This window comes from Sinohyriopsis cumingii, chromosome 19 (genome assembly GCF_028554795.1).
Source record: "Sinohyriopsis cumingii isolate HCF-2022 chromosome 19, ASM2855479v2, whole genome shotgun sequence".
In the NCBI taxonomy this organism is placed as follows: domain Eukaryota; kingdom Metazoa; phylum Mollusca; class Bivalvia; order Unionida; family Unionidae; genus Sinohyriopsis; species Sinohyriopsis cumingii.
In genome coordinates, this window is record NC_142979.1 from 13,951,279 (window position 1) to 13,967,788 (window position 16,510).

Here is a 16,510-nt window from a genome sequence, read left to right on the forward strand (position 1 = left end):
GTTGTAATTAGTGTATAAAGCTAGATTTTCATTAGTAATTGTGCTTCAAGCAATAGTTGTACTATTTTACCGTGATGTGAATTAAGCATGCATGGATAAAATGAGACCTACTTCCATGTTATTTTTTTCTCACTTGGATGAAGAATTGATTTGAATAAATATCAAATCCTTTTTTCATTAATAAGTATCATTTATTATTCTGTCATTTCATTTTCAGTATTACTCATGTTTTATATCTAATGCTTTTTCTCATTTCTCCACAATTACCAGATACTGTATCAATACATATGCATTGAAACTATATAAAATGACTCATAATTCTTTTTTAATGTATTAAAATACAACCCTGATGTAAAAGCTAATAGTTAATTACCAAATTATAGAAATGATGTTGATTTATTAATAACTTTGTTATCTTTGTGAATGAAACACAGTAAGAAAAGGTGGTGGGGGGGGTTGTACTTCTTGATTTTATGTGGCTAATTCTACATTGGGGTTTTAAATTTGTGGTTCAGGGCAACAAGAAAGTTAAATAAACTTGGTACACCATGAAAATTAGTGATATTACAATATTATCTGCATGCTGAGGATATTTTGATACTTTCTATCTGTACTTCCATGCATTTCTCCATAAACACATGTTCTTCTAAACCACGGGATGGAAATTAACAAACTTGCTACATGCAGGGTTCCCACACTACCAGGTAATTGGGGAAAAAGGCAGAAGAAGAATAGACTTGTTCTGAACTGGGAAAAAGACTTTAATTTTTCAAGTATTGATCATGTCAAGGGAAAACAGAACTTTCAGCTGCTGCTTGATTCTAGAAAACAAATGTAATTGAGTCATAATTGTGAACTCTCTGTGAGTTAAATGTATTGAGCTCTTACTGGAATATTTGGACACTGTGGAACTCTCCAGTCTGTTGAGGTACATTAGCTTTATGGGTCATAGGTATACATGCCCTAAACATATGTGTATAGTCAAGTGCTCAGGCAAACAGATTGGTAAAGTAGACTGGTTACTCTTAGTAATCTCCATCTCAGTATAATTTCTTGTCTAGAAGGTATGGAGACCATTCTAGCATCACATTGTTCCAGGATGTGATAGATTTGTCTTCATTGTATGTTCTTGACAAGTTTTACTTAAAAATATTAAAGCTCATCTTCTGCAGTTTGATATGTAAAGTTTTATGGTTGATCTTTGCTTATTCTTTGGTAGTTCACACTGGTAACATAGTGCTAAACATTATCATCAATAGTAACCTTTGACACTGCTCCCAGTATCATCTTGTTTTTGCTATCAGACCTTGCTAAATATTGAAAAATGGGGCAATTTTTTAGTAATGAAATGGCTTGTACTCTGTCAGGTTTCATCTACACCGTAGTTTCATCTTGTTTGACTGCGGATTAACGACACAATTATAATACTTGCCATTTCTGAGACAAAAAATAATTTTCCTATCGATTTCATGCAGGCATGAGTCGATATAACATAAGTTTAAATTTTCTAAGCCCGCAGCAGGTAAGCGACTACCATACGTCGCTACCGCATGGTGGCGGCAAATTCCAAATTTTCAATATGCATTTGCAGTTGCCCCACACCCAAACCTGAATGTCCAAATATGAAAAATAGGATGGGAATATTCAGAGGAAACTTGGATAAAAAACGGACTGCAAATCGTTTTAAGCCAAATTTGTAGTCCAAATTGTTGAATCTCAGAGCTGAAATGAGAAATTGTCCCTTGTATCACCACCATGTCGGCCAATTCTGCATGTCAGGTAATTCAGCTCATTTCTGCAAACATTGGATCACGTGTTATTTGTTGTCAAAAATTAATTTTGTATCAAGAAAGAAAGATTGTACTTTAATTAAGAAACTTTATATTCATAAAGTGAACAAAAATATCCCACATTTCGACTCGAAATGCATATGAAAATGTGATTTCTAAATGTCAACATGAAAACCCACTCCATGACCTTCTTGAACCTGTAACCCAGAAAATCCTATTTACTATGTATCTGTTAGAATCATACAAATTATTGCATTTTATAAAAGATGGAACCTTAAAAAAGTTATGCATCTTAATCAAAGTTTCCAGTTTTGCAAGAAGTTGTCCCATACGTACAAAATTGTCTGCTACCCAACATATCAGCTTGCCACTAGAACGGGATTCTCACAAAATTTCCCTGCCTGTAGTCTGTTTCTAAATTCTTTAGTAATTTTCCCCCATAATCAAGATGATGTAAACATATTACACCTATTCATTGTTGTTTCTCGTCCACATAATAGCTTACTTTTTTTTAATAAAATATTGAATTTTACTAATTTCTTTGCAAGATTGGTTTAGTATCGCTTGCATTTATTGGCATTGTTGTGTTGAATTTTGCAAAACTAGCTATAAGCCTGATCAAATTACTCGACTGAACTGCTGACAGAAAAAATCCAAGGTAAGGTATTTCATTTCTATAGACACATCATGAGTCATGAAAACACGGGGGTGGTATCCCATGTGTCAAAAATTAATATTTTCTTGAACAAAATATGGTGGTGAAAATTGCCTCTTTTCAAATGGTACTAATTGTACTATTTTAGTTTTGTCAATTGTTTGAATTTGGTATGCATTTTCCTTCAGTATTGGAGACGGAAACCCTAGGTGCACAGAAATGCCCGATAACATTGTATATATTAAAAAACGATATGAGCTCCTGTGTCAATACATGTTTCGGGACTGGTTGAATGAATTACAAGAAGACAAGTTGATTTTACAGAAAATTCAGTCCTTGTTTATACAACAGTAAATAATTTTGATGGTCTTTTGTCAAAATTTAAATAAACCCTTTTGAAAATGTTTTTTAAATGATGGATTTTTAACCAGATCGTCTTATGGACATTAGGTTGTTTAATAAATCTTGTTCAGGATTTTATTGGCACAGATAAATTCAGGGTTAAACTCTATTCGTTACAAGGCAAGATTCTAATTATTTGCATTTTTTTTTTTTCTTTCTTCATACTGTAATAGGAAATCTTACTTTCTATGAAATGCATATATATATATATATATATATATATTGCTACAGAATTGTTTAGAATTAAAGGTTTGAAAGGAAACAAAACATAATTAATGTTCATTATGTTTTTCCCACTTTTAATAGCAACATAATGCAGGTCAGCAAAATAAAGTTAGAATTTTTATTTTGTACATTGAAAAGACTTTACATGCCAGTTTATAGGAATATAATCAAACTTGTTTCGTGTGATACATTTTTTTTTTTTTTTTAACATGATCATCTTTTCTGACTTTGATATTTTTGGAGAGTCTTGAAAGAGAAACATCTTTAGATTCAGAAAATGCATGTTTTGTAATCTATGATGTTCTTTAATTCTATTCAGTAATGGTCATATGTGGACCTTAAAAAAAGTAATTTCATCCTGGGTTACATCTGGTGTATAGGTAGCCACCTAGTGGAGACGGGCTGAAACTGGGTTACATTTGGTGTATAGATAGCCACCTAGTGGAGACAGGCTGAAACTGGGTTACATTTGGTGTATAGATAGCCACCTAGTGGAGACAGGCTGAAACTGGGTTACATTTGGTGTAGAGATAGCCACCTAGTGGAGATGGGCTGAAACTGGGTTACATATGTTGTATAGGTAGCCACCTAGTGGAGACTGGCTGAAACTGGGTTACATTGGTATATGGGTAGCCTCCTAGGTTTTAAAAATTATTTTTTATCTTAAAGAAGAATTTTTTCCTCTTTATTGGAGTGCATAGTAGAAGTTAATTTCCTAAAATTGATATAATTGGAATGGTATTATCAGAGAAATATTTTTTAATAAACACTTGTGTTAAATCATTGATTTATTAATTTCAGTCTGATGATAAAAGCCTAAGAGTATGGCGAACAAGAGACTGGCAGATGGAGGCAAACATTACAGAACCTTTTCAGGAGGTAATATTTCAATTTTGTTAGTGTTATGCTCTGTGATGACTTTGAAACAGGTGTGTAGTGTTGTTTATCCTGTTTGAAACAGGTGTGTAGTGTTGTTTATCCTGCTTGAAACAGGTGTGTAGTGTTGTTTGTCCTGCTCTCTGTCCATTCAGATTTTGCATTTTGGTTGGTTTCTTCATCATGTACCCTATCCAGTAACAATAGACTTGGAAAATATTCACTGCCATGCAGATCCTGTTCTCCTAAGCTAGAAAAGGCAGTTACTACATCTTGGTCCTAAATGAAAAATCTTTGTTATGGCTTCTTCTCTTGGATGTCTGGTCATATTGACATTGTTCTTTCACCAGAAGTCCTCTTATAGTGTCTAGTTTGTCCTAAATGAAAATTTGGCCAATTGGACATCTCTCAAAAGTTCATATGTGGAATGCTACCTTAAAGCTGTCCAAAATAATTCCAGTGTACATGCAAGTAGCAACCAGATAATACAAATAAAATGTGACTCCATATCCCAGATTGCTGTATGCAAATAAGGAACAGACGTGTGTGTGTGATTTGGATTTTTAACGTAGCTTTAACAATTTTTCAGTCATATCGCTACGATGTCTGCAGTGTGACAATTTATAGTGTTGTCTAGCACTGGGGCACCATGCCACAGACATTTCCCATCCAGTCACATTATCCTGACACCAGGCCAACCAGTACCATTTTTGTAAGTATTTGGGAACAGACATTGTAATATAATTTGTGCAGAAGTATCAGATAAAAGAAGAACCATTTAGTAAACTAATTTTGTTTTTTGTTGGGTTTTTTTCTTTTCTTTGGCAGTATTCTATAGATTTACTATAATATTACAGTGCCACACCCCCTTTTTATATACACCTGAAAAGAAGGTAGACTTCTTGTGAGGAAACAAAATTATCAGTCTTGCAAATTAATGCAGGCCACATGAGCTTCTTGTTACAGGTAGGCTTGACATGGAGATGGGTGCTTGAATTTAACCCGTTATGTCTAGTAAGTGATATAATATCTTTTTTCAGTGTGGTGGCACCACTCATGTACTGCGTTTAGACTGGTCACCAGATGGTAACTACATTGTCTCTGCCCATGCTATGAATAATTCGGGTCCCACAGCCCAGATCATTGAGCGACAAGAATGGAAGGCAACTCTGGACTTTGTAGGACATAGAAAAGCTGTTACGGTCGTTGTAAGTATATTGATAAATAGATACACTTATAAAAAATAACTTAAATTTCATGTTTGTCCAAATGTTAGAAAATTAGGTAGCTTTTGTAATAATGTTTATATGTATTATAGCAAAAAAACACAACAACACAAAGCTATAATATTTGCTTAACCTCCCATTTGCTTGTACCCTACCCACACTGATTTTAAAAATGAAAGCATCATGGATGTAAATAATGCACAAAACATAGTCATTTCATTCATCTGTTTATAATTTCTAACCTTATTGTTGCTTGGTGGTCCATACCTTTGTCATCTCATTTAGGTTTCAAGCCAAACAATAGCTGTTGATGAAAATAAGTACTTGAATTAAAATGGCATAACTCCTAAGTACTTGTATTAAAATGGCATAACTCCTAAGTACTTGTATTAAAATGGCATAACTCCTAAGTACTTGTATTAAAATGGCATAACTCCTAAGTACTTGTATTAAAATGGCATAACTCCTAAGTACTTGTATTAAAATGGCATAACTCCTAAGTACTTGTATTAAAAGGGCATAACTCCTGATGTTATAGAAACTAAAGAATTATTCAGAGGTTATTAAAGATGGGATCTTCATCACGTCTCATGTCTGAAAAAATAGCCTTGCCGATACAGATCTGGTGCCATGTTAGTAAAGAATCTCCCAGTAGGGTAGGTGAATACTGTTAGTCACATTTTCATAGAATGATAGACAATAATAGACTTGCTTCTTTTGTTGAGATTTTAGCATTGACTATATCCATTTGTATGTTCGTCCATCCGTTCTCACCCTAGATTAAGGTTAAGGTTTAAGCTTTTTTAAATTTAAGTTCTACATTATAAGCTTCTACTTTTGACCTAAGTAAAGGCAGGCAGATCAAAAAGGGAGTCTTTAGTCTTATTCTAGTCAGGGGACTTAAGCACCAAAAGAAGGATAGTGTATCCCATGATTTCAATATTTTTAGATTACTGGTACTGGTCATAGACCAGAAGAGTCTTTGATATGTCCTGCTGTCCATGGTCCATTGTCCCTCTTTCTGTTTGTACAAGTTTGTTGTCATCACTTCTCACTACTTTGAGGATGGCTCTGAAACTTGACACACATATCCATCCTGTGGTATACTTGGTTCTAAATGACAATGCTCAGACATCAAATACAGCCACCACAGCAGTCATCTTGAAAATGTTATCGCTACTTCTGAATGGATGGTCATATGAGCATGGGGTTTTCACGAAATGACTTCTTAAGATGATGAAAATACAGTGTCTAACTTTAGATAGTACAATATCCAACAATAGTGTCTAAGTATTGATAATTGTGTCTGGATAAAGATAATATAGTATCATACTTGATAATAGTGTATAAATATAGATGATACAATGTCTAACTATAGATAATGCATTAACTGTGTGTTTGTGTAGTTTGTCCATCAAGTTGATGAGGACCACTTTAGTCATCCATTGTTTTATCAGGAACATATGGTCTGTGGGTGCATTGGTTCAGGATGAGGCCGATGTGCGCACTGAATGTTCTGTGGCATTGTGAACATGAGATGGTAGCAACGCTGATCATGAAGTTACTGGCTCAGGATTTCCTGGCCAGCTTCCGTTGTTCTGCTGCGGCTGTCTTGTAGCACCTATAGTGATGGAAGAGCGCCACACAACCCTGTTTAGTCTGCCGAATGCTGCACTGGCCTTTGCAATCCTGGCATTAACTTCATCATCTATTACAACATTCTGGGACAGAGTGCTGCCAAGATAGGTGAACCTGTTCACTGTACTCAGTTTGAAGCCGTTGACTGTGATTTTTGTCTCAGCATACGGTTTTCCTGGGGCTGGCTGATACATTATTTCATTCTTTTTTGTGTTGATTGTTAGGCCGAAATTTGTTCTAGTATCAGAGAACTTGTCGATGCTGCATTGCATATCAGCTTCAGAGCCACTGTTGAGGGTGCAGTCATCAGCAATAGAAAGTCTCTGATGATGTCTGTTGTGACCTTAGGTTTTGCTTGGAGCCTCCTGAGGTTGAGCAGTTTGCCATCAATTCAGTATCTGATGCTGATTCCCACGTCACCATCTCTGAAGGCATCAGTGAGCATGGCTGAGAACATGAGACTGAAAAGTGTTGGTGCCAGTACACAGCCTTGCTTCACTTCATTTGAGAAAGGAAAGGGATCTGAAGTCTCACCATTGTTCAAGACTTTGGCTTCCATACCATCATGGAATTGCTGCACCATGGTGATAAATTTCCTTGGGCATCCGTACTTGGCCATGATCTTCCTTAGGCCCTCTCTGCTAACAGTGTTGAGGGCCTTGGTCAGGTCGACATAGTTAGAGAAAAGGTCAGTATCCTGGTATTGGCTTTTCTCTTGCTACTGCCTAGCAGTGAACACCATATCAATGGTTCCATGCTCCTTTCGGAATCCACACTGGCTTTCTGGTAGGAGTCCATGGTCATTGTGTGATGTGAGATAGTTGAGGAGAATCCTGGCAATTATCTTGCCTGCAATGGAGAGCAAAGAGATACCTCGGTAGTTGTCACAAGCCTGAAGATTTCCTTTGTGTTTATACAGGTGTGAAAGAGTAGCATCCTTGAATTCCTATGGGATCATTTTTTTTTTGCCACATGAGATCAAACAACTTATGGAGTTATTCAGTCAGAGCTGCACTGCCTTCCTTGTATATCTGCTGGGATTGAGTCTGAGCCAGGAGCCTTACCACGAGAGAGCAGACATATTGCTTTCTCGGTCTCAAACATGGCTGGTGGGTCATCCAGTGATTTATTGACTGGCACTTGGGGCAGCTGATCAAGGGCTTTATCATTGATGGATGTTGGGCAGTTCAGGACACAGTTGAAATGCTCAGCCCACCTTTTGAGGATCTTCTCTTTGTGATCAGTGTGTTCCCACCTGCACTGAGGAGAGGGGATGATCCTGATGATGATGGGCCATAGACTTCATTCAGCACATCATAAAACCTCTTAATATCATGCTTGACTGCATGACTTTGGATCTCATCAGCTTTGTTACTCAGCCTTGAGTCCTGCATCTGCCAGAGTTTCTGTTGAACAGTCCTGCAGATGTTATTGAAGGCACAGGACTTTGGGGAGAAGGATGACCAAGTGACTTGCACGTTGACTTGGTTTAAAGTGAGCAAGAGTTGCTCATCGTCGACCTCACTCTCTTGTCCAAGACCATCTGGATCCAGTGACAAAACAAGGTAAAGATGGCAGGACATTGAATCGGATGCAGTGGATGACCAGGACTACCCACATTCCTTGTCCTGCTCTTTGTGCTCCACTGCGCATTGCTGGGAATTGCCTTTGAACTAGCTATTGATTTCTTCTGTACAGTCTGCCGAAACCAGTCTTTATATGCTTGGGTAGGCAAGTCCTGACTCGCTGAAGGTTTAAAACCCATTGGCTACCCTCACCTGGTTTAGCCCGCCAGTCAAAGCGGTTTAGTAGATAGTAGTTTCCAAGGCTGACTTTGAACTCTTGCTATGTAAACATATTTACAACTTGCAATCATGGTTACAAGTTAGGTATGTAAACATATTGTTTACAACTTACAACTAAGCACACAATATAAATTAAATAAACACAACACAATTATATTTCTTACTGTTCATTCAATCTGTTGATGTAAACTCACTTCTCTGTATTTAATTTTTAAACAGAATTTATTCATTTGGAGAAGGGGGTATCTTAAGTGTATATGGGCCTGTGATTGTGCATTTATATATTAACACAGCATGCAGTTGAAGACATTATTGAATGTTTTAATGAAATCTGATTTTCCTGCTTTGATTTTTAAAATATAAATTAAAAAATGGAGGATACAGTTTTAAGAAAGAAGGATAATTTTATAACTTGAGGACAAAAATGTATATAGGTGTGTCTGATTGTTGAAATAAATTTTTATATTATTCTTGTTTGTACTTGGTAAAATAGCTAGTGTTTCTTATTATGTAAATGCAGTTTTGACTAAAATTAAAAGTTGTGTCTGTTTATGTGTATGTCTATGTGTATGTCTATATAACTAACTGCTGAATAAAGGACAGTAAAGTAGTTAAAATTGTTGATTAAAAAGAAATCAAGAGCAGTAGTGTATAATTCAGGGTTAAAAGAAGTTTTAAACTAGTCTGTTCCAGATTCCTGTAAAAATTGAGGGTAACTTGCCGCTTAGTTGTATTATCTCTCTCTCTCCCTCTCTTCTCTCTCTCTCTCTCTCTCTCTCTTTCTCCTGTGTCTCTCTGTCTTGCAACCTTTAGCTCAAATTACTGTATGAAACATTATGAAACAAATTACTGTATGAAACATTTCTCTCTCTCTCTCTCCTGTATCTCTCTGTCTTGCAACCTTTAGCTCAAATTACTGTATGAAACATTTTTCAGTAAATAAGCTCAGTAAAAAGCCAATCACAGCTGAGTACCTGGCTGGTCGCATCAGCAAACAGGTTTTGTATTGTTTGTAAAATTTAAATTCTGTGTCATTTCTGACTTTAGCAGCTCTCATGTTAGGTACGAAAATCAGCAGTCAACATTGTCTTGCAAAAGTGTTTATTTAAAAAGTTGCCATGACTGGAAGTGAATCCATTAATCCATCTTGTTTATATTACTTTGCAGGGGAAAGGACATGATAAATCTACGCCTATGCAATGGGGGACATGATAAATCTATGCCTATGCAATGGGGGACAAATAGCCCATTTGGAGTGGAGTTTTAAAAATTGCATGTTTTCTATGCCAAAATGTTGCTGACTCTGTTCATTTACAGCAGCGAATCTTGAAAAATCAATTCATTGCAAGAAAAAGTCTGGAATGTTTTGTTTCAAAGAATGTATGTGTCCTTGGGCAGGGCATTAAACTCTGTCATTTTAAATATTTTACTTTTCTTTTACTTTAATTACAGAGATTTAATCCAATGATTCTCTCAAAATGCTTGAAGAAAGATGGAGGAAAGGTGAGAGGTTGCTGAGAAAGTTTTCTTTTAAAGAAAAATAGCTATTAAAGACAAAGTAAAATGAATTGCCTTCAATTATAACGATAATATTACATTGTGTATGATGAACATAAATTGTGTATGCCATATCAGAATAAGATCTTGATGACCACAATTGGTAGGGAAAGTTTGGTGGAGTTAATGCCATCTCTTGCCTGCTAAAAACGATTGTTAAAATTTGATCGTCATCATAAGCTCGTGGTTAAATTTCAGCCTTGATAATGTTTTGTTGGCATTTGGATTTTTTAAAAAGCAGTTGACACTAATATGTCTGAAAAGAAGGCACTGAAGTTGGTTTTATTAGCATGCTTGATCATTTTCTTTGATTTCATATGAGATTTTCCGGTATTTTAGTCTGACATATATCTGACAATGATTTTTCTTTTCCAGCCCCAGCAGTATTCATGTTGTGCCATAGGAAGCAGAGATAGGTCTCTGTCTATATGGGTAAGTTAAATTATTGATTGGAAGCCCTGCTTTAGAAGGCACATATAGTGTCATATTGGTCCATCTGGTTTTCATTTGGGTCATTGCTGAAGTGTCACATTGATTTATCTGTCTCTCCATTCTTCTGGTCAAATTTTGCACTTAGGTTAGTGCTGATTTGTCTCAGTGTCTGTCTAGCCATCAGGTTATATTTTGCATCTGTGTCAGTGCTGAAGTGTCATGGGGATTCATCTGTCTAGCCATCAGGTTATGTTTTGCATTTGGGTCAGTTCTGAATTGTCACAGGGATTCATCTGTCTGTCTAGCCATCAGGTTATGTTTTGCATTTGGGTCAGTTCTGAAGTGTCACGGGGATTCATCTGTCTAGCCATCAGGTTATGTTTTGCATTTGGGTCAGTGCTGAAGTGTCACAGGAATTCATCTATCTGTCTAGCCATCAGGTTATGTTTTGCATTTGGGTCAGTGCTGAAGTGTCACGGGAATTCATCTGTCTGTCTAGCCATCAGGTTAAGTTTAGCATTTGGGTCAGTGCTGAAGTGTCACATGGATTCATTTATCTGTCTAGCCATCAGGTTAAGTTTTGCATTTGGGTCAGTGCTGAAGTGTCACGGGGATTCATCTATCTGTCTAACCATCCGGTTATGTTTTGCATTTGGGTCAGTGCTGAAGTGTCACATGGATTTATTTATCTGTCCAGCCATCTGGTCAGGTTTTACATTTAAGTCACTGCTAAAGTGTCAGATGGGTTCATCTTTCTGTTCACCAGTCTGGTTAAGTTCTCCTAATCCCATATATGGCAGAGCTTATTTCCATACTTAGTATATCCCATAATATTTCTTGGTTGATAGGTTAAGAATAAGGTCAACATGCTTGCAGTAATCACAAACGGTGTGCAGCATATTCAGGTAACACATTGAGATAACTTCCAGCTTGGTTTTATTAACATTTTTATCAAAAGAAATATTGGTCGTCTTATGAATTCTCCGAAATGTATGTAGTTATCATTTCTAAGATGTGAAGTTTTGCTAAGAAGTAAATATGGAGTGGTGGATTCATTTCACACTCAGATCGTGAAAGCAACAGATTTGATGACTATGGTGAACAACCCACAAAAACTAAAAAGAAAATGAAACTTTCAACAGAGAATTGGATTCCACAATGGCAAAGGGAATAAAACAGGAATGGCATTATCACACCCTCAAGAAATTACTTGAAAGCTGAAACTTCACAAAGACTGAAGGTGCATACAATTTTAGATGTTGATTTCATACATGTTGGTCAAAGGCACTACAGAGGATAATCATACAATAAAGATAGTTAATTATTTGGGTTTTCATGCAAATAGCATAAGATATAATACATAAAAGATATTTTATTGTGCACTTCTGCCTCAGTGACAGTGGGGTCCAAAAATATAGATTGGAGCATAAATAAGTGTGCTCATTACCAAGGACCCTCAGTAATTGAAGAAGGAGATGCCATTCTGGCTGTTTATCAACAGTGGGGGTGGTTAGTATTCATTTTATAATCATATTGTGAATAATTGTTAATATAAAGCTTCTTCTAATGAACTTGTTAAATTTTATGTACAAGTTACCTCATTTTTCAAGATAACTAACCTTTGAAAGATTGTTGAAAACATTACTCAAAGAGGTTTTGACATGCATCACATATGTACCTTTCAAAAACATTGTGTATTACATCACTGCTTTTTTCATTTCAATGTGGATACATTCTATATTCTTTGTTAATTGACAACAAAATAAGATTTTCTTTTTTCAAGATCTACGGACATTTTGTTTCATGAAACAAACAACCATCAATGTTGAAAACCATTTTCTTTATTGTTCTATTAGTAAAATATTGATGTCATGATTTCATTGCAATTAATATGGATTTTTTGTTCATCCTGGAGCAGACCTATAAATGTCGCTTCTCCATAATGAACCTTATTTCAGAGCTTTTCATGCACCAAATATTCCATTCGCTTGCTTCTCATGCTTTTCTTGATCACATTTGCAAAGTAGTAGGATGTTATTATTGATTACTAATTATTATTAGATTATTTGTTACCTACTGTTTAGACTCAGTTGACCTGAAGCTATTGTGTCTGCTCTTACATTTGTAGGATTTGCATGCATTTGAACCTTTTTATTATTGAACCCCCCCCCCCTTTTCTTAGATTTGATACAAAAGATTTAATTAAGATGATAATAAAAAGCAGGTCTGCTTTTAATTGATTGTAACAATATAACAGACACTTAAGCAAATCTGGGATCAAAACATGGTTGGCTCTTAATTGGGGTCTCAGAAATGCCCCCAGACATAGTATGGTAGATGGTAGATTTACTTTTCACATTTGAATACAAGAGGGCACATTGCATTTATGATTACACTATAACTGAATTAAAAGATAGAACTAAATCACAAATTTCACTTGACAAAACTTACTTAATTGGATTCAGGATTTTTGTGTGGGTGTAATGCCATTTTTCAGCATATGATAGGCTGTGCATAGTGGCCAGTATATTTTGGTGGAGGAAGAACCTGGGAAAACACCATGAAGAACTGCCAACCCATGAGATGCTACCAGCAATCTTTCTCACATCCCCACACTGGCTGACCTGAGACTCGAACCAAGCACAGTGATCTGCAAAGGTGAGCCCCTTAGACCACTTTGCCACACTTATTCATTTGGTATTAATTTCTTAAAGTGCTGCCACCATTAACTGTTACTTAACATTTTCATGGATCAAAATATTATCGAATATTGTTATTTACTTTTGTGCCACAACATTTTGTATAGAAACATTGACAAAGTTTATAACTCCTTATTAAAAGTTGTAAATTTCATGATTTTGAATAAGATTTCTGGGCACTAGCCAACTCTTTTTGATGATGAAAAGTTTCATTTATTAGATCTTTTGTTGGTTTTCTTCATGTTAAACAAGCAGGGGCCAATTGTTATTTTATTTTCTTGAGAATGAATAAATGAGGACCCATGTTATAAGAGTTACTGAGGCACAAGTAATTGAGGGAAAGGTGTATAATGTTATAGTCTCATTATGATTTGAATTTTGGTTCATTTAATCAAATGAAGAATGGCACAGCTGCCTTTTTGTCAGACCTGGTGGAAACGTTGTGAAAGTCACTGCTGAAGTATTCATCTTCCATGAATATATTTCTAATTACACTCATACCATAAGGTGTGTGTGTGTTTCACGTTTGTGCCAATGATGCTAAAGAAATTATTGATGTTACACTCAGATCAAAGCTGTGTCCACATGGTGGCATGGTATCAAAACAAGCAACACAAGATTTAGCATGTCTTGGCATTAAGTTCTACCTATGATGTGCATTATTTAGGTAAGAACTTAGCTGACAGAATGTGAGATTGGAGATAGCTAGAATGGTTCCACTGCTTTATGTCACTGACCTCTGACCTCATATTAACCTGACCTCTGACCTCATTAACAGTCACTGTTCTCAAGAGGTGCACTAGATAACATGAAAATGTTGGCAAGATTTTTTTTTAACAAAGCACTTCAAGGGAGATTAGTTGTATTTAACTAATTTAAGTAAGACATTGTTATTATTATTATTATTATTATATTCATGTATACATCCTGAATGTGACCCTCTTTGACCAGAATGCTTACCTTGTCAGTGTCCACTGACAATGGAACATGTTCTTGTTGAATATATCAACTTCCACCCTGTGAGACAGAAGTATTTTGAGTTGCAAGTGTCAGTTTCTGCCCTATGAGACAGAAGTGTTTTGATTGCAAGTGTCAACTTCCACCATGTGAGAAAGAAGTAGTTTGATATGAAAGTGCCAGATTCCACCCAGTGAGATAGAAGTATTTTGATATGAAAGTGCCAGATTCCACCCAGTGAGACAGAAGTATTTTGATTGCAAGTGCCAGATTCCACCCAGTGAGACAGAAGTATTTTGATATGAAAGTGCCAGATTCCACCCAGTGAGACAGAAGTATTTTGATATGAAAGTGCCAGATTCCACCCAGTGAGACAGAAGTATTTTGATATGAATTGAGTCAAAAAATTAAAAGATGTGTCCTATCATGAAGATAATAAAGAAACAGTTTGATGATGTGAATATTGTTTAAATTTCTTTTGACCCAATGCATAATGCAACACATATGTTTTGGCTTTTTGCATGCATGTTGCACATAATCTTGTACTCTTTGTCAAAGACAACCAACTCAAGTCAGAAACATGTAGCTTATTAGTAGGAATGGGTTCTGATAATCTGATTGGGTAAAGCAGACAAAGCCCAGCTACATTGTACACACATGGTTGAATCTGATTGGGTAAAGCAGACAAAGCCCAGCTACATTGTACACACATGGGTGAATTTGATTGGGTAAAGCAAAGCCCAGCTACACTGTACACACATGGTTGAATCTGATTGGGTAAAGCAGACATCTGGAACTGAGACTGGAAGAATGTTAAGATTCTTTTGATGCTGGGACTGCACTGCAGTACTGTTGTATAAAGTAAAATATTATAATGTGTTTCAGGCCATTTGGACAGAGAAATGATCTTTCCTATAGAAAAGCAATGAAAAAATAATGTGTCGTATACATGTCAAGCATAACAAGAATAATGCATCTATGACAGAATGTACAAATTACGGAAATGGTACTGTTGAAAGATATGTGAAAAGTCATTATAGTGAGGAGGTTGTGGCACAATATTGAGATCTCACTGTATAGACCTATTGGTGGCATGTGCCATTATTTTGTAGTTTCTGATTTTATATATATATATATATATATATATATATATATATATATATATATATATATATATATATATATATATATATACATACATACATACATACATACATACATACATAGATAGTGGTCCCTCTCGTGACCAGTGGACACCCACTCTTTACAGCCAGAATCCCCTGGCACTGATGAGTTTGTGTTCGTAAGTATCCCTCAAGAAAGGCCACCGATCTACTATCTAACGTGACCAGTGGCCATCATATTAGTGCACAAATGTAAAATTTACCCCTCACAAGCGGCCACATTTTATTATTAATGTGTCCAGAATCAATATATAATTATGGTGAGGTAAGTAATCCAGTTATCTTTCCCGATGTCTGTTTCCAGATGTCACGTTTTCATTACTGAAAGAAGTGTTGGCTACAGTGTTATTTATATATCATTAACACCGACATTTGCAGGAAATGGGGTCAGCGTTGTTTTGATAGCGCTTTGGGCTTCACATAGCGGTTTTTTGTTTTTTAATTGATGATTACAACCAAACGTTATTAATTGTCAGGAACATAACATGGTCTTGTATGACAAGGTATTTCATTTACAAAAGTTTTGTCTGCAAAATTAAATTGCACTACTGTACAATTAGCAACATGGGAATAAATCATTACAAAACTTTAATATGTCATCACTTAAAGGAAGAAATAATTATTTAGAAGAAAAATAAAAGTTATTCAACTTGACGACAATGGGCAGAGTTCACTTGCCGAAAAATTTCATGTTGGGAAGACTCAGATAGACAAGATCATAAAAAATAAGGAGAATATTCTGTAGCAGTGGGAAATGGAGTAAATGGAAAGAGAATTATTTTAAATACGAAACAGTGTATGTACCAAGATTTAAATAACATTTTTAAATGGTTTTTTAATGTGCATGCCACAATACCCCACTCACATTTCATGCCCAAGAATATGAACTATTAATTTATGTTACCTTGAAATAACTGTTTTTTATGACAAGAAGAACATTTTAATAATTAATGTTACTTTTAAATGAATATATTAACTGCTTTAAGTTATATGTAGCTTGCTTTCCTACTATATACACATATACATACACATCTCACAAATATAGCCTCCCTCTGGAAAGGCCA

General features: G+C 35.6%; 1 protein-coding gene across 2 annotated transcripts in view; it reads left to right on the plus strand.

The window, feature by feature from the left end:
• The window catches only part of LOC149775158 (protein HIRA-like), a 122,788-nt gene that overhangs the window by 31,278 nt on the left and 75,000 nt on the right, over positions 1–16,510 (plus strand). For both annotated transcript variants that reach the window (XR_016416578.1, XM_089944105.1), the window contains exons 8-11: positions 3,874–3,951; positions 4,989–5,156; positions 10,070–10,120; positions 10,550–10,606. Coding sequence is in view for 1 of the 2 variants with exons in the window: in XM_089944105.1 (XP_089800231.1) it covers positions 3,874–3,951; positions 4,989–5,156; positions 10,070–10,120; positions 10,550–10,606 (354 nt within the window). In the remaining variant the exon portion in view is untranslated. The remainder of the gene's footprint in view (positions 1–3,873; positions 3,952–4,988; positions 5,157–10,069; positions 10,121–10,549; positions 10,607–16,510) is intronic.